The 17,962-nt window shown below is 43.4% G+C and overlaps 2 protein-coding genes across 4 annotated transcripts; both read right to left on the bottom strand.

The window, feature by feature from the left end:
* Positions 1 to 498: 498 nt before the first annotated feature.
* LOC118216298 (ADP-ribosylation factor-binding protein GGA1-like) lies at positions 499 to 12,479 on the bottom strand. Of its 2 annotated transcripts, none has more exons than XM_035397389.1 (17): positions 12,348 to 12,479; positions 10,203 to 10,287; positions 9,714 to 9,789; positions 9,255 to 9,353; positions 8,655 to 8,778; positions 8,459 to 8,559; positions 8,167 to 8,247; positions 7,781 to 7,918; positions 7,215 to 7,296; positions 6,978 to 7,088; positions 6,065 to 6,205; positions 5,581 to 5,654; positions 5,222 to 5,400; positions 3,715 to 3,938; positions 3,112 to 3,281; positions 2,628 to 2,738; positions 499 to 1,703 (listed from the first exon to the last, which is right to left on the bottom strand). In XM_035397389.1, the coding sequence occupies exons 1-17, from the start codon at positions 12,391 to 12,393 to the stop codon at positions 1,593 to 1,595; spliced, it is 1,953 nt and encodes a 650-aa protein (XP_035253280.1). In that variant the 5' UTR covers positions 12,394 to 12,479; the 3' UTR covers positions 499 to 1,592. The 2 variants fall into 2 exon arrangements, with proteins under 2 accessions (XP_035253280.1, XP_035253281.1); XM_035397390.1 differs by lacking the exon at positions 12,348 to 12,479 and adding an exon at positions 12,175 to 12,299.
* Positions 12,480 to 13,090: 611 nt separating this feature from the next.
* LOC118216299 lies at positions 13,091 to 17,291 on the bottom strand. Of its 2 annotated transcripts, none has more exons than XM_035397392.1 (4): positions 16,912 to 17,291; positions 16,140 to 16,284; positions 15,496 to 15,581; positions 13,091 to 14,974 (listed from the first exon to the last, which is right to left on the bottom strand). In XM_035397392.1, the coding sequence occupies exons 1-4, from the start codon at positions 16,976 to 16,978 to the stop codon at positions 13,845 to 13,847; spliced, it is 1,428 nt and encodes a 475-aa protein (XP_035253283.1). In that variant the 5' UTR covers positions 16,979 to 17,291; the 3' UTR covers positions 13,091 to 13,844. The 2 variants fall into 2 exon arrangements, with proteins under 2 accessions (XP_035253283.1, XP_035253282.1); XM_035397391.1 differs by having other exon boundaries at positions 16,140 to 16,237.
* Positions 17,292 to 17,962: the final 671 nt, after the last annotated feature.

Here is a 17,962-nt window from a genome sequence, read left to right as displayed (position 1 = left end):
TGGGCCGAACGGTTCTGAGCACGGAGAGGAACTGTTCCAATGGTGTTTCCACCTGGAAACGGATTGGTGTGGAACGCTTACAAACCATGCCCAGCACGATATTCTTGGCATGGTTAGACAACCGTGCTCAGTGCAGCAGAACCGTTCGGGTGGGCGGGCTTAATGTCGTAGGTATTCACTGATTGGTTTCACATTTACGTCGGTTTTGTGACTGGGCGCTGATCCACTGCGTCACTTGCTGTCACTAGTTTTTCTTAAATACTTCCTAGTCCTGGTTTTAGCAGCCCGACAGATGGAAACAGAAACGGTAACCGTTCCCACGAGCAGCTCGGAACGGCACGGAGCGCCCCTGGTAACCGTTCGGCCCTACACGGGAAAAGAGGTTAAAAACCTGTTTTGCCCTTGAAATGGATCCAGGTTTATTCCAAGCCAGCGGAACAAGTGTAGAACCTAATGGCACGTTCAGCAATCGCCGTTACTCAGTGACAAGCGCCATGGTTTAAACCCAGAGAGAAGAATAATTTTATTTCCCTTAAATACATATTTGCAGTTCATTAACTTCCCCCTCCAGATTTTTCTTTCTCAAATGTACATACTTGTAGTACCAACGTTATTTACAAAGTCTGGAGCTGAAATGGGATGGGGGGAACTCTGCCAGAGAATCTGCACATACTGATCAAGTCCAGTTCAGGCGTACGGAGGACGCATAATTTGTAGTGCACTGTACACGGTTTGGCTGCCATATGGTAACAATACATCAGAATGAACGGAAACATTATGATACAGGGTTTAGGTAAGTGTGAAGTGTCCTTTATGTGGTTATGTAAAACCACCAGGAATAAGAAGAAATCCCCCCCCCCCCCCCCAATTTCATTTGCATATCAGCTTCCGGGTCCAAACCCCTGAAAAGGATTGCTTAAACAGGATTTTCTACACCAAAACCCAAGACACACTAAGTATTGACACGCTATTTAAATACACAAGACAAACGAAACAAATAATACCGTTCAAAGTAGGCACATACGGCAGATTAAGTTAAACATGTTGATAAAGTACAGGAAGCAGAGCTTAATGGTGCAAACCCAATGGGCAGCAGAAAGGCTGGCTAGTTTGTGGTGCAAATTAAACCTTGGAGCAGGCCTTCATTTTAAGAATAATATTTCAAAGAAAATCCTAGACTGAGGGCAAAATTGGTGAAAGTTAATAAATAAAGTCATTTGGGCCCGAGCAAAACCTAATCTGATATACCATTTCCAATATATTAAGGGGGTAGGGTTTCATTGGACAGAAAAAAATACCAAAACTCTCTTGTTGCCAGGCAATATTAATAACACCCATAAGAACCTGTTCACAGTACTAAAGGTAAATGCAGGACTGCAACACTCGGTACTGCACTGTATTCTATCGTGCAGTACAAAGTGGCAGCCATACAGAGGATTTCCATTAAAAGTTTAGGATTGTTTCCAAGCCTGCTGTAGTTCGACTCCTATTGAGAGCATAATAATCAGACTTAAAATTCACTGTAGCGAGGTGAAAAGGGGAGTGGGGGAGGTGTATGTCACAGTCCGAGTCCAAAGGAAGTTAAATCACCCCTAAAGGTTGCCCCAGGTCTCTGGTGGGGGAAACTGTTCCACGTCTCCGGTTTCGTCGTGATCTTCCCCGTCCAGAGTGAAGGTAAGCTTGTACCGCAAACGCACCTTCTCCTGGGGGGGAGGGGGGGTAAATGAGAGTGACTATACTTGAGTCATCAGTATTGACACATGGAAGAAACCATACTGTGAGTGAAGTCAGCAATGGCATCAGTTCAGTGCTAACTACCTTGTGAGGGCTGGTCAGTAGTGTGTATAAGAGTATGACTACCTTGTGAGGGCTGGTCAGTAGTGTGTATAAGAGTATGACTACCTTGTGAGGGCTGGTCAGTAGTGTGTATAAGAGTATGACTACCTTGTGAGGGCTGGTCAGTAGTGTATAAGAGTATGACTCTACCTTGTGAGGGCTGGTCAGTAGTGTGTATAAGAGTATGAGGGCTGGTCAGTAGTGTGTATAAGAGTATGACTACCTTGTGAGGGCTGGTCAGTAGTGTGTATAAGAGTATGACTACCTTGTGAGGGCTGGTCAGTAGTGTGTATAAGAGTATGACTACCTTGTGAGGGCTGGTCAGTAGTGTATAAGAGTATGACTCTACCTTGTGAGGGCTGGTCAGTAGTGTGTATAAGAGTATGAGGGCTGGTCAGTAGTGTGTATAAGAGTATGACTACCTTGTGAGGGCTGGTCAGTAGTGTGTATAAGAGTATGACTACCTTGTGAGGGCTGGTCAGTAGTGTGTATAAGAGTATGACTACCTTGTGAGGGCTGGTCAGTAGTGTATAAGAGTATGACTCTACCTTGTGAGGGCTGGTCAGTAGTGTGTATAAGAGTATGAGGGCTGGTCAGTAGTGTGTATAAGAGTATGACTACCTTGTGAGGGCTGGTCAGTAGTGTGTATAAGAGTATGACTACCTTGTGAGGGCTGGTCAGTAGTGTGTATAAGAGTATGACTACCTTGTGAGGGCTGGTCAGTAGTGTGTATAAGAGTATGACTACCTTGTGAGGGCTGGTCAGTAGCATGTATAAGAGTATGACTCTACCTTGTGTGGGTTAGCTAGCAGCAAGACCTGAGTGATGGCTGCTGGGGGCAGGATGGGGTTGAAGGCAGGAAGCTCTGTTCCCGAGGCAGGCTGTAGCTTTACCTTCATCACCTGCAGCAGAAAACACGTTGGAAAACAAAATAAATACTGAAACAAAACGATTGCAGATGTACAATAAGGGCACTGGATTTGTAATCTAAAGATGTGGACTGGAAGATTCTCCTATTTCAGTATGTCTAGGCTGGGATCTATGCTTTCCTTCAAGGCACACACACTACCAGCCACAACCAGTTTTCAGCCACTCCATAATCTACCAGTTCAGGGAGGAGCAGCCACTGAAGGCTGTGCGGACAAAATATTCTAGCAGTGTGAGGCATCCAAGACAGTGTGTGGGCCAGACACCGTCTGTGCGTGCAAGCGTGAGAAACCACACCGCATCACTACCTGTAATAGTGATAGAAACAGGAGAGGGGAGGAGCCGTACCTTTGGAACAGCTGACTGGAAGCGAATGTTGGTAACTGGGACAGGAGCGGAAGAGAGCATGGAGATGACCACCACCAGCACATCAGGACGGGACGGGGGAGAGTCTCTTGCGAAGTGGAACAGGACCCGCAAACTGTGCCTGTCGAAAACTGTCACAGGCAGCAAGCTGCCTGAGGAACCAGAGGAGCTTGGTCATTTTCTCTGGGGTACGTACCATATTTAATCAACCAATCAAATCACATCATCCCCATGGAAGCTGCAGCTGCTAGGAATTTGGAGCTTATTCAAATTTCATAAATGATGACTTAAAACAATAACATTAAGAATATATTGAGAACTTAAAAGTATTGTAACTACTGCTATTCTGAAATGTGCCATTCTCATTTAAAGAGATCAAAAGGCATTTTTAAGCCATATACGGGGCTAGTTCCAATAAACATTTTTAAGTGCCGCTAAAATTTATGAGTGACATACAAATATGTACGCAATAATATAAAAATAATGATGCTATGACTACCGTTCAATTCACAATGCATTTATGAATCCAGACTAGTGGAACACTTCCATGTGCAACAAGACAAAAATGACACAAAAGTCTCTCACTGGGTTTGATGGACTCCAGGGGCACAGTGACATTAGCCAGGGAGATTTCAGACGGGGAAGCAGCTGCAGCGGGCTTCCCCAGCGAGGGGCCTCCAAGGCTGGGCTGGGAGCTGAGGGAAGCCCCGGGATGCTCAGCAGGGACAGCCGGGGTTAGGCTGGGGCCGGGGCTGGATCTGTGCTGGAGGTCCCGCAACGTGGGTTTAGACTGGGGCGGCTGTTTGTCCCTGTGAGGGACACCATGTGTTATTTTCTCATTACTGCAGCAACGAAGAGCAGCAGTAACAGGTGGCTGTGTGGTATAGTGCTTAGGGAGCTCGGTCTGGGGCTCTGGCATTATACACTTCAGGAAGGTGCTTAACCATAATTGCTTCAGTAACTATCAAGCTGTATGAATGAACTGTACGAAAAAGAATGAAACCCGGCTAAATCGCACCGGAAAAGAACGTCTGGTAAATGCATAAAATATAGAAGTATAACGTACCTTAAAAAGATTAAATGAATTCAACTTTCATAACTTCCTTCATGCAATAGGGGAGACTGGGGTTGGCTTGGCAGACTTTCCGCTATTTGCCGTATTCTCTGGCATAATTTATGGTGGAATATTCTAACCCCGCAGCAAATGAAAGGTTGGGGTCTCAGGTGTAAATAAATATTTTTATTTTAATATATTTCATATATTTATTTTAATATATGTCTAAATATTTTCTAAAATTAGGTGATTAATTATTAGAGTGATGTTGTGCACTTGTGCCAATCAGACCCAAAGCATGAGGCAATCGATTAAATAAAAATATAAAACAGAGTTGAAACCAAACAACATTTTTAACCAGTTCATCAGTAGAAAATGCCATGTACCTATAGACCTACTATTCTATTCCATTCTATCTACTTCATTCTTTGTAACTATAGCATTTTAACATTGTGCCAACCAACCCCGCTCACACTGAGACCCACCTCTGGGATAATATGATGTCACCCAACTAACATCACTCATCACAGACTTTCAAATTTTGTATCAAAATGTAGCTGATTCCTATCTCTGCTGACTGGAAGAAATACTTTTCCAATATTTAGATCTAAATATTTCTATCTAGTTTTATAATATATTTAGTGTGAAGACCTTTTTCTTTTTACTTTTAACACTACAAAACTGAAATGTTTGCCTCGCAAAAAATTGAGTGACACTTCAGATGTTTTAGCATAACACATGAGTGCACATCAAGAAAACAAACATTTTGATGTTACATGTTTGTGTTTGCGACCTTCAAAGAACCAGAATATAACTGTGTGCCAACCGACCCAGTCTCCCCTACATAATAGCAATTCATAAATCTGACCACTAAATAATATACTGTGTGCATTATTATTATACTGAAAACATTATGTACTTTGAATGGGACAGTTAGCAGAAGCACTAGTCAGGTTTCTCTGTACAGTGCTGGAGTAAAGCAGCACCTTGACTAAGGCAAAGGCTAATGTGGCCCTAATATAAGACCAGTAGAGTTACCATTTGACCTGCAGTTGCTCAGGGGGCAGGGACTGCTGGAGCAGGGTCTTGCCCAGAAGGTCGAGCTCCTCGAGGGCAGTGTTCCCAGACGGGGGTGGCGTCTGTGACTGTGAGGTCACGCAAGGCTTCAGCAGCGTCCCTGGTATGGACTGGGCGGCTGTGTCCAGGCTCTCGGAAGACTGGAACAAAGATTTTACGTTCCGTGTTTTAGCGGGAATACTGGGTTATTTCCCCAACCGCAAAGAGGTTCTCAAAACACATCAACCCGAAGACGCTTTGAATGGCAGACTGAACGCAGCCTCATGGTGACTAGAGCTGTGATGTGTGTGAACAGCCCGCGGCTTCTGTGCGTTTTTCACCTGGAAGTTGTCCCAGGCACCAGAGTCTCCTGCCTGGGGCGAAGAGGTGGATTTGGGAGTGACATCATTCAGTCCTGCAAGAGAGACATAACATAACGATGAGAACAGGCCATTCAGCCCGCCAACGCTTGCCATTGTTGCCATCGCCGTTTCTGCCTGAACTACGTAACCTGGCAGGCTATTCCACACATGGACAACTCTCCACGTGAAAAACAATTTCCTAATGTCTATACGCAATTTACCCTTTTCTCATTTCCATTAATGTCCCCTCCTTCTACTAACAGTACTCAACCTGAAGAATCTCTTAGAGGAAATTTTGCCGATCCCCTTCATGAATTTAAAAGCCTCAGCTGACCCCCCATCATGCCTTATGCCAGAGAGCGGGAAGGTAACGGTGTGCGAAATATTGGCTGAAGAGAACAAACGCCCTTATGGTGAAGGCGCAGTCTGCTGTTCCTTTAAGGGTCTGCATGAAGCCTCTCACCTAGCGACATGAGCTCATCGTCCAGAAGACTGATTCCTGCCTCCTGTAGAGAATCCCCCAGACCTGGGAATGCTGGGTAAGTGGGTGGTGCTGGACTGGAGGTGTCCAATCCTGTTAGGTCTAGCAGGGCAGTGCTGCTTCCTACAGGAATAAGAATAAGTACCTTTCATATAAAAAGAAAAATGTACTTGCTGTGGTTTAAAGACAGAAAAGTACAGCCGAAGGTGTTTATCATATATCTGTTATTATGGTCTTCCACAAAAAGCCACAGGTCAAATGTAGTCCAGGGGTTTTACAGAGAATTTGATCATGAGGTTGCATGTACAGGGGGAGTAGACATGCAGATGCAGGGGTTTAACAGAGTCCACATGAGGATGAGGGATTGTTCTTCAAAAACTTGTTTCGTTCCAGTTTCTGCAGTCTGCTACACATGTACAGATTTTTACAAACACAGCGTGCGTCTACCTGAAAATAAAATGCTCATCAATCCCTAGAACAGTAGTAACCAATTCCGTTCCTGGAGATCTAACAGTCCTGTATGTTTTCACTCCAACACTAACAAAGCACTCCTCATTCAACAGCCAGAGATCTTATGCTGCTAGTTTGGAGAGTCAGGTGTACCAAATTAGGGCTGAAATGAAAACCAACAGGATGGTAGATCTCCAGGAACAAGGTTGGTTACCACTGCCCTAGAAGACACAGGATCAAGTTAATATAGTGTTACCAATTTGCTAAAATAATTGCGCCTGCTTTTGCAGTTTCTTATTGTCAGTATTTCTAGTGAGAGGAGTGTGGAGGTGTATGGACAAAGTATGGGATGTGTTGTTGTTCCCTTGTGTTCTTTCAAGACAATGTTTTTTTCATGGTATTGTATGCTATTCTATTTTAGTCTACTGTCATTCTCCCTGCTCACCTGCCAGTTTGGGTGTGCCAGTGTCTTCTCCATTCACCTGCTCCCCCTTCACCTGCTGTCTGTACAGGTTGATGACCTGTGTCAGGCTGTCGTTGGCCTGCAGGATCTCCGCTGCCACAGGAAAGCAGGTACAGAAAGAAAATCACGCAATACGTCACGATCACCATCCCTCGCGAGCCCATCCTGCACCCCACCGGCCGAGATCGCGCCAGCCTGGCGGACCCACTGCGGACTCACCCAGCGCCTCGTCGTTGTCCTCCGTGTCACTCGCCAGTCTGAACAGTGTGGGTCTGAGCTTCTCACAGCGCTGGTACAGATCCTACAACACGCAGAAGGCACTGGTATTACCGTGAGAACACACGCACACAAAATGCTAATGAAAGTGCACACACATGAACATGCACAGATCGATGTATGCGCAAACTCACACACGATTAACACGTTTTCACCACAACATATTCCACTGTGTTTTTGCTGACACCCGGTCTGTAACCTGCTGCTACCACATAAAACACTTTCTCTTGGCTCTTTACAGTTGCATTTATTTGTGGTCAGTGTACAGATTCTATGACCAGTTCCATGATTTGTTCAGCGTGGTGGTTCTATATTACCAAAGTAGTGAGTCCGTTTGTGTGTTAGCATGGTGGCTAACACTGTGTGTGATTGTGTGTGTTAGCATGGTGGCTAACACTGTGTGTGATTGTGTGTGTTAGCATGGTGGCTAACACTGTGTGTGTGTGTGTGTGTGTGTGCGCGCATTAGCTGGGCTCTCTCGTGCTCCCTGCATGTCCAGTGGCACACACCTTCATCAGCTCCTCATTGCTCTGGGCGCCAGCCTCTTTGTCGTAGTCATCCAGGAACTGCGTCAGCAGTCCTACGCTCTCCTTCACATCACGGATGGCATTCACTCGTTTCGACACCTTCTCCGCGCGCTTCTGATCCTGCGCCAAGGCGGAACGAGGGAGAGGAGGATGAAACTGACGGACAGGCACAGGTGAGGTGGGCTGTTTCACAGCCTAGTGCTTTCTCATTCCTGTGCTTTTTTGTGTCTTGAGAAAATGCTGCCCCTAATGGGGAAGCCTGGCAAGTTACTACAGTAACCAATTCGGTTTTAGCTAGAGAAACCTGGATGTGTAGAACATCTAACACTTTGTTAGATGTCCTTGATTAACACACACACACACTTCACCTCCTGAACCATTTCTTTGATGAGTTTATTGGCTGCCCTCAGATCTTCAGGGTGAGTGCTGTTCAACAGGCGAGACAGCATCTACAAAGACAACAGCAGGGAGGTGTGAAAGATGGAGGGATGACAAGGGAAGATTTGAGAGAATGGAGGAAATTAGCATCTTTTTAAGGGGAAGACGAACAAGGACTGAGACGGAATAACCAGGTTGAATTTACGTTATTCAGAATCTCACAGTTTTTCCAGTTTTAAAACATGCCGAATCGCAAGCTGCTTATCCCTTTCGGAAACTTACTTTTGATTTTTCCTCATCCTCAAAGATGGTGCTTTTGGGTCTGGGAGGTGGCAGTAGGAGGAGTTTGTCATCGGGAAGGACAGGGTCCTGTTTCACAATACCTGAGGATGAGAAACACAGCCGAGCCACTTTCCTGAGCAGGTCCTCTCTCTGCACGTCCTCACGTATCAGTCGGGTAGAGCGAAAGGCTGCTCACCTTGTTTCTTAAGCATCTGGTAGGCGTCCGATATCTTGGCCTCGTCTGGCAGCCCCAGCGTCCAGCTGTACATCAACTCCAGCACCTTCTTTTTCACCTGCTCAGGGGCCCGAGTGCCCAGATACTGAGAGACAGAGAGAAAGAAAGAAAGAGAGGGAGAGAGCAAGGGAGAGGCAGAAGCAACATGGTGTCATGTCATGCCAATAAAAGCACAACACAACACAAAGTTGAAAGAGAGGAAAAAGAAGAAAGCGAACACTGCTGGACAACTTCAGCCAAACCGCAGGACTTCAAACCTGAGGACTATACCTCTACACCACAGGAGAACACACATGGACCGGCTACTTTAGGTTGTAAGGCAGTCCTGCGGTCCAATGTTAAAGGTTTTAGCCCTATGTTTGTTGCAGTTGCACTGGCATTAAAGTGTAAGGCAATTCAGGTGGCAGAGGGGTGGTTGCACCCCAACCACTGTCACTCAGATAATGAATTTGCAATCAATAAAAACACTGCATGGTGAGATCTGTGCACCTGTACTCTCCCATGCAGTTCTGGAATAACCATACAGAAAAAAAAGACAGTAATACAACACCAGTGCAGTACCTTGGGAGACACCACCTTGATGAGCTCGTTCAGAAAGCGAAACTTCCCCACCTCACTGTGAAACCTCTTCCCACACGTCTTCATGCAAGTCTCCAGCACCTGTTTACCCAGGGTACGTTTACTGTATCAAATTCTCATTCATAATCGCACAGCATGCACTTATTGTTTTAAAATACTGGATATTCAAGTATGCATTTGTTGTCATTTGCTGTATGAAATGCTCACTCAATCACAAAGCATGCGTTTACTGTATCAAATGCTCATTCGTAATGACACTGGATGCACCCATTGCATTACATACCTGATCACATTGCACATTTCTACAGACCGAGCCACTGGACATAAACACAGAGTGTGTCTACATGACCTGCATACCACACGGTGCTGTCCGTTAACTGACACAATGTGTGTTTCTTTATGTGCATGTCTGCAAACAACAAACCCCTCTGTCCCTCTCACCATCAGCGCCTGCATGGCCTCCCATTCCTGCGGTGACTGTATCTTGTGGGCCAAAAGCCTGGTGGCCAGCTGGGGGCTTTGAACAAAAACAACACCCTGAAAAATTAGAGAGGGACTGACCTTTGTCCAGGTAAGATTATACGAGGCTTGAGCAGCGAGGAGCGATGGTAACACGTTCACTGAAGCAAGCAGACTCACCAGCCCATGCAAAACCAAACGGGCTCAGGAACATGTTTTTCATTACTCAGAAGCAGGTTGAGTCGCATTTGCATTCAAGTCTGGTATTGCTTGTTTTTTCAGACATTATTTTTCAGTGTTTCTTAAGTGAAAAGAGGCTGATGGTTTTTACAGCCTCTGTGGCTATCTAAAACCCCCCAGATCCTTACTAAAGCAAACAATGTTTTTAAAAGTTTAGCATCGATGCAAAGAACAGTCTTTTACATAATCTCAGAACTCCTCCATGCTATGTATTACATAGCTACTCCTCACCCCTCCAGTTCATTGTTGAGCTGATCACAGAAAGCATGTATGCTATCCCAGTCCGTGTCTCTGTTCAATGGGTTTGTGGCTTTGTCTGCAGAGAAAAAGATTAATATGAAGACAAATTTTCAGGCGACATGTTGCACATGCATGTGCACAGCATGACAAGCTAAAGATGACGATCTGGATTGGACCCTAACCAGGGTTCAATAAAATGCTGCCGACACATCAACCTTATGGTGCATTTTCATATTAATCCCCTTACGCAAATAAGTTACTGGCAAACCACGATTCCACCACACACTGAAAATAAGTATTTAGATCTCCCATTTAAAATAGTGTCAAGCAAATGTGGACTGTATTAGCCAGGAACTTGTAATTTGAATATGCATTCTGCAGTCCAATTGTAGTGTGTTTGATTCAATTAATTGTGTTAAAATCCGAACTCATTTGCGATGATAAAAGCCGATGAAATGTACACGACCGTTCAAAAGTTTTAAATCACTAAGAAACTGATACTTTTATTCACCAAGATAGCATTAAATTGATTTTTTTTTTTTAAATACAGCCAAGACATTGATAATGTTACAAATTATGAATACTGTATGAAATAACTGTTTTTTTAATTCAGTCTTTACATATGGTTACAAAGCCCCATTTTCAACAGCCATTACTGTAGTGTAGTGACAGCACACTGTTACCTCATCCTTAAGTATTCATGCTAATGAGCTAATTTGGTACTAGAGAAAGTACTCTCATCATATTAAGCACAGCTGAATTGTGCTGTTTAAGACAAAAAAATGATGAAAATGAATTATTACCGTCATCTCATTTATTGCTTTCTCTAGTACCAAACTGGCACATTAGCATGTGTGGCAGCAATGCTGTTGTCAGTACACTGGAATAATGGCTGCTTAAAATGGGGCTTTGCAATTATATGCAAAGACTGAATTAAAACACGGTTATTTCAAACAGTAATAGTCATTTTTAACATTATTAATGTCTTGCCTGTATTTTTTGAAGTATCAGAAGTAATAAAAGTATCAGTTTCTTTCAAAAACATAAAACATTTCTCACAGATTCCAAACTTTTAAACAGTAGTATATGTAATTGTTTTTAACTAGCTACCTAAATAATTGGATATTGCATTGCGATTTCGACTGTCCCCAACTAAAATGCAGCTAGCTACCAATGCAGAGAGGTGAATTTTGCGAGTGTGAAATTACCACTAGTTTGTCAAATTGCTACTTAGCCGCCTCATCAACACGGCCCGGGACACCCACTGATACTGTCTGTTATCCTGACCCCTACGGACACCAAATAGACATAGTACTTGTACTTATTCTTATAACACTTTTCCCTTGTACTATGTCTATGTTTATTTTATTTTTATTGTTATGCATCATCAGACCAAAGCAAATTCCTTGTACGTGAAAACCTACTTGGCAATAAACCTGTTTCTGATTCTGATATCAAAGTAACGTTAGATTGCCCGATAGTTCAGTGACAACACTGCAAACACATCCTTACTAAGATACAGTATCATTTTACACCGTCCTTTAAAACTTAACAAGAAAGAAAACTTCATAAAATATTTTAGCAAAATGGAATTGCTTTCTGACAGCAAGCAAGCAGTCGAGCTACCAGCGAAGGTTGTTAACAGTTGACCTGTTGGCTTGCACGCTTCAGTAGGGTACTGGCTGGCGATATTATGTTATTTCGCCAACACGTAGCTAATGGTCTTCTCAGATTCCCCAAGTAGGCAGAACACCAAGCAAGGCTGGATTGGCGACGGTTCATTATTGTCAGCTTCAATTTAGCTAGCTAATGCATACTGAAACTTCACCCGGCAACCGCATTTAATGCCATGTTGCTTTTATTTTATAAAACAAAAGGTGAGGTTAGTCAGTAACCAAAAAGATAACATTTATCTTAAATTTAGGGTCAGGTTTGTTTTCTGCTGTTAACGTTAATGACATACTTTTAGCCAGCTAGCTATGTTCCTGGGATAGCACCATCGCATTGAATCGCGCGACTCCTAGTCGGTACCCCTTGTGTACCCCAATTATGTCCCCTCCTCCCTCGACTTCCCCGGTCTACTGTTCCCCACTCCACCACCCTTCACTGGTACCCTAGAAACTTCCACACACTCACTGATACGAGACTCCAAGCTCCCCCCCTCCAGCGGCGCCGCCATCATTCTGGAGATCCCTGCGCCTTGAGAGCGGTGTCTCGCGAGGAGTGCGCACTCAGTTCTCGCGCAATGATTCCCTGTTCCCTTACCTTCTTCCAGGGAACCTGTCATAACTGGATGTGAATATCCCTTTCCCCCCACGGAACTGTTTTTTTTTTTTTTTTTAAACTTGCACAGACAGGGAAAATGATGCGCCAAGCGTTGTAAGCATGTTGTTTTGGGACGCACGAATTGAGTCGAAATAAAGCGTTCATGGGAGTATTTAAAGAACCAGAATCACTGAGTTCGCTGGATAACTGCGCCGAGTAAAACACGGAGTATGATTAATCCATGTATTACAAAAAGTAACGTAAGCACTTGGACAGTCGAGTGAATATTTCCTCTCAGCAGTTATTGCTTTGAATAAGAAAAGGCAAAATGACGGGTTAATCAAGTCATATTCAATGTACCTTCCTCCCACCCCACCACCCAAGTCACTGCCCAAACAGCTCTGGAGCTCAGAAAGATTAATATAAATTATCTTAAATTATGGGGATACCCCTCAATAAATGTGAGTTGACACAACATTTTGAGCACAAAGATTTATAGCAGGCTCTCAGGTCTGAGGACGATCTTGGTGAACAAAATGTTCTGATAGTGTCATGGACATCTTTTTCATTTCGGCTTGCCTGTGAAAAAAAATAAATAAATAAACTGCCATATGTTAAGTGAAAACCATTATTTATTTAATCCTTGTTATTCAGTAGTTCTTGATATGAACATTTACATCATGGATGTTTACATCTTTATGTAAAAAGTAAATAGTTTTTCCTCAACTGACATGGCACGCTCCTCCAAACTGAAGGAAGGGTTGTGAGGTAGCATGTAGGAGCAAGGTTATCAAGAGCTTTTTAAGTTAGGAGGAGTTTGAATTCTATGTCATAGAATGGGCAGCCAGTAAAGCTGGCTAAGGATGGGAGTGATGTGGGCTTAGGGAGTTGGTTCAGGTCAGTATTTGTGCAACTGAGTTTTGGATGATTTGTACTTTATTGACCAGTTTGGTAAGTAGTACCGTGAGAATGGCACTGCAGTAGTCCAAGCGGGAGATGACAAAGGCATTTATTAAGGTTTCCCAAGAGTGCAGGAGAGGTGACTGATACTGCAAAGGCTGTGTTAATTGTTTTTAGACCATGGATTGGTTTGTGTCATCAGTTGAAAAACTGTAAATGAACAAAAGATTTTCATGACTTAAAATTACTGCCACTATTATTGTACACATGTTCATGTATTATCATATATATGACAAAAAAATTCCCCCATCCCCAGGAGAGGTTTGGAGATGACAGCTGCAGACTTAAAGCTTATGAAAAGCATGACAAAGACTCCAATAAGTTATGTTGCGAACCAACCCCCAGTAGAGATAGTTGAGGGAGAGAACAGCTACTTGTTAGGGAGTGGTTTGCGTTATCAGGTAAACCCTATGTAGAGTGAGAGAGATCATCTATCAAAACGTGAGACTGAAAATTTGACAGGAGGCTGACAACAAACCAGATCCGATTTATGTTCCCAAGCATTGAATTAGGTATTCTACCCGACACAATTTTGAATTTTTTTATTTTTGCAATGCATCGCTCTACGTGTACTCTGTGCTTCGCGAATGTTTTTGTCCTCTCCACATCAGATGCAGGCATCTGTGCATTGGCCTTTGCAAATGGAGGTATATTGAGATGCAGGCCAATTTTCTCAATATCTTTCCCTATGAGAAGCCCCTTGTCAGCCATAATGCCATCACCAGGCTCTAGGTAGCCATCCTGAATGAGGCGAGTGAGCTGCTTGGTAATGTAACAGTGCTTGAAAATGTCTCTGTCTGATATGGAACCAGTGAAAAGTGGAGAGACAAATATTACAGATCCACGAGGATCACAGGCAATCAACCCTTTAAGACTGTTTGCAGATTTATAATCAGAGTAGCTCTGATTTTGGAGCTGCAGTGATGTTGGCCTTTCAATTTTCAGCTCTGTGCAGGCTAGTATGGCAAATGTGGTTGGGAAATCCTTCTTAAAGTTTTCAGGCATGTTGGCTGAAATGAAATCCCTGTGTGGCCATATTGAAATCTCACCCAGCCTGTGGAACATGTCATTGATGCAGGCATTGAAAATGACACTGACACTCTCCACACTGATGCCGAACTTGAATGCCAGATCTTTCATGTCATAGTTGTTGCGTAACTTCATTAAAGCCAGCAGGAACTGGCTACGTATGGGCAGGTTTATTGTATCCAAGGTTTCTTCTTTGTACGTGAGAGGGACGACTCTTTGTGGGATTGCTCTGTCACTAGGCACCCTGAGGAGAGTGCATAGATTATTAAATTGCTCAAAAGTGAACCCAGTACAATATTCAAAATAATTGGGTATTTTACTATCATTGATTGATTCGGGTGTCACTCTGGTGTGCTTCAAGTCAGACATTCTAAGCTGCTTTCTAAGGTGTTCTATGGTTTCAGCCTGGCTGCTGACCATCTTCCTCAAACGTTCCACTTCGAATTCTGAATTGTTGCACACCCCTATCACTTCTTCTGTAGGGATGAAATGGTCTTCACAGGGAATATCTGAAAAAAATGTTTTAGAGGAGGATTCGTTTTTGATAATCACAGGACTGATATGCACATTTGCAGCACTGACAATTTATTATTTTTGTGAATTTCTTCAATCAGCGTTCCAGCTGCTCATCAAGAAGATGCCTTGGATTGTCGCGCAATAGACACCCCTACACCCCTGTTCAGTGACATCACCAGGCCCACTCTTCAGCACAAGTGGCTCTTCACACTCAATCATTCAAAGCAAATTCAAAAGGAAACCATCGCCATAGCTCTATGTTTCATGACAAGAATACTTGTGCAAAGTGAATTTTGAATGAATGTTTACTTAAAACTTGTACGGCAATTAATGGTAACATGACCACTGATGTAAAATGAAATTAAACTCCCATTTTGAAAAACAATGACCTTACAGACCCATTAGCCTGATTTGATATTTAGTTGTAGTTAGTTTGATTGCAAAGAGTAATAATGGCTAAGAAAGTTGTAGAAATAATCTATAATGGGTAGTTTACACTGTGAAACAAACTTGCCTCTGTATTTGGTTGGTATGGCCTTTGCGCTCATATTGGTGATCCCAGAGCTCTCCTTTTTGGTCTCCAAGTTGTCACATCTCTGCCTATAGACAGACACATGCACACACAGATCAGTTCAAAACCGTGGTTCCCAAACTCGATCCTGGGGGACCACTGCGTATGTTGGTTTTCTTTCCAACCTCAACTGCAATCCTAGAATTTTAACAAGCAGTTAATTTTTCTTAATTTGGTCCTTTTTATGCATTGGGGTCCCCAATCTTATCCAGAAAGGGCCAGTGTGGGTGCACACACTTAGCTTCTACTAATCAAGGTGCTTAGCAAGGACTCTAGTGATTGATTAGTAGAATCAGGTGTGTGCACCCACACTGGCCCTTTCTGTAGAAGACTGGGGACCCCAGCTCTAAAATACGAAAAGCACCTAATTGAGACGAATTAACAGCTTGTTAAAATACCAGGATTGCAGTTGAGGTTGGAATGAAATCCAGCATACACAGTACCCCAGGACAGAGTTTGAGAACCACTGGTTAAAAATAAGACCTCATTATGATGCAGGATGGACACTGGTCCTCAAGGACCAGGATTGCCCACCCTGGAGACTAGCTTTCTCTCTGGTTAATAACATCCCAATATCTCTCACTTACCTTTTCTTTGGAGGTCTGAATGGTTTGGGGGTCTTGCCACCGTCGGTAGCACTCATAGGGTTTGGGAACTCCTCATTTGGGCCTCCATTCACAAAGTGCTTTGAGAATGACAACATACATTTGCACAGTGAATGAAAAAAATGACCTGCAAGAAACGCAAAGTGAACCAAGTAGGGCAACGACTCCACCCTGTTAACATTTTTGTGGTGAAACGCCGTCTTGACGTTCAGGGGGAAATACGGCTACATTTATTGAACGTTTTCTAGCCGGCTAGGACTGTAGCCAGTCGATATCCAGGTAAAACCTGAACTATATTAGGGTTAATATTGTCCGTTTAGGTTAAAACGTCTCACAACATAGTACCGTTTGAAAAATAGCCTTGGCTAACTATATCGCATAGCATTATAAAGTTTCAGACGCCACATGTGAATGTTGCTGACTTGTTTTGTTTACATTACTCGGAACTCGCTCTTGTCACATGACATTAGCCCTCAGAGGGACTGTACAGAGTAAGTCTTTTGACGAGGCTGGTCTGCAATTGTAAAGGCCAACCACTTGCTAGGTTCGAGTGCCACTTCTACCAAGCCAAGGAAGTTAAACAAGTCATAGCTAGCGGCCAGCACGGGCAAATACGGCGTTAACTAACAAACGTTCGCTAATGGTAATCATAAAACTTAGTCTAGTAACGTTGGCTGACGCTATAGTGCAGTTATAGGATATCAAATAAGCTAACGTTGTCAAATGGCAGACATTAAGCGAGTAAAATAGTTACCTTTGAACAGACGTATGTGTGCTTGGAAATGGTGTAAAAGTTCAGCTCGTGATGAGGTTTCCCACATAGCCGAATCCACTCATGACATTTCTGAAGATCTGTCTTTGGTTTGGGAAAAGGAAAGAACGCCACGCCTTCGACCCGATCGGGGTATCTTGTGTCACTTTTGCAAGTCCCCCACGCACATCTTTTTACCATTTTTGAATGATAAATCTCTCTGATGGCAAAATCTCTAATTACTCATAATTCATTAGAATGTGATCGACGCTTAATTTCACCGAGATTTGTTTTCTGAACTTGGTTAAAAACAACCGATTGCGAACAAGAGACAAACACAAAGCGTCTGTACCGCGAACAGTTCGCAAGCAATTCGCAAACCTCCCCCTGTCTGCGATTGGTCCATCGTAACATCACGTGGTTGGTTACGTCACGGTAGACTGGCCATGGGGAAGAGTTCAACCAAAGATACTAGGGAGATGTGCCGCTCTTTATCTATTTGAGCGCCCCCTACCACTAGTAATTACAAACAATCTTTGAACATGGTTACTCTAAACACAATTTGAAATAAATGGAAAAGGTAGTTTTTTTCATGCAGTTTCTGGTTTCTTGTACAAATCTGAATAAATGGTAATTCTGAAAATTCCACTCAAACTATCTAAATTGTCTTGAGTAGGTTAATTTTATCAATAAGGATAATGGATCTGGGCCGTATGTGGGCCAGATGAGCTGATCTCTTCTCAGTCAGGCTTGGGCCAGAGCAGACCTTGGTTTACACAGATTTGAAATTGGTCCTCGATCAGAACCAGGAAGTATAATTTTTTCCCCTCAACAGACATGGGCTGCATCTGAAATTACATAGTACATACTACATATGCATACTATCATTCAGCTATAATGGTAAATGGACTGCATTTATATAGCGCTTTTATCCAAAGCGCTTTACAATTGATGCCTCTCATTTGCCAGAGCAGTTAGGGGTTAGGTGTCTTGCTCAAGGACACTTCGACACGCCCAGGGCAGGGTTTGAACCGGCAACCCTCCGACTGCCAGG

The sequence above is a fragment of the Anguilla anguilla genome, chromosome 17 (assembly GCF_013347855.1).
Source record: "Anguilla anguilla isolate fAngAng1 chromosome 17, fAngAng1.pri, whole genome shotgun sequence".
NCBI classification, from domain to species: domain Eukaryota; kingdom Metazoa; phylum Chordata; class Actinopteri; order Anguilliformes; family Anguillidae; genus Anguilla; species Anguilla anguilla.
The sequence above is the reverse complement of the archived record's forward strand: the minus strand, read 5'-3'. Positions and strand labels throughout refer to the sequence as shown.

Bases quoted from the DNA above. Each gene is read 5' to 3' on its own strand.
- LOC118216298 (XM_035397389.1), bottom strand. From the start codon at position 12,393: ATGATGGCGGCGCCGCTGGAGGGGGGGAGCTTGGAGTCTCGTATCA. The intron at 9,354-9,713 runs GTGAGAGGGACA...CTGGGTAAACAG, and splicing joins AGGCCATGCAGGCGCTGATG to GTGCTGGAGACTTGCATGAA. The intron at 5,655-6,064 runs GTGAGAGGCTTC...TCTCTCTTGCAG, and splicing joins CGATGAGCTCATGTCGCTAG to GACTGAATGATGTCACTCCC.
- LOC118216299 (XM_035397391.1), bottom strand. From the start codon at position 17,109: ATGGTAAAAAGATGTGCGTGGGGGACTTGCAAAAGTGACACAAGATAC. The intron at 16,238-16,911 runs GTAACTATTTTA...TCATTCTCAAAG, and splicing joins ACACATACGTCTGTTCAAAG to CACTTTGTGAATGGAGGCCC. The intron at 15,582-16,139 runs GTAAGTGAGAGA...GTCTGTCTATAG, and splicing joins TTCAGACCTCCAAAGAAAAG to GCAGAGATGTGACAACTTGG.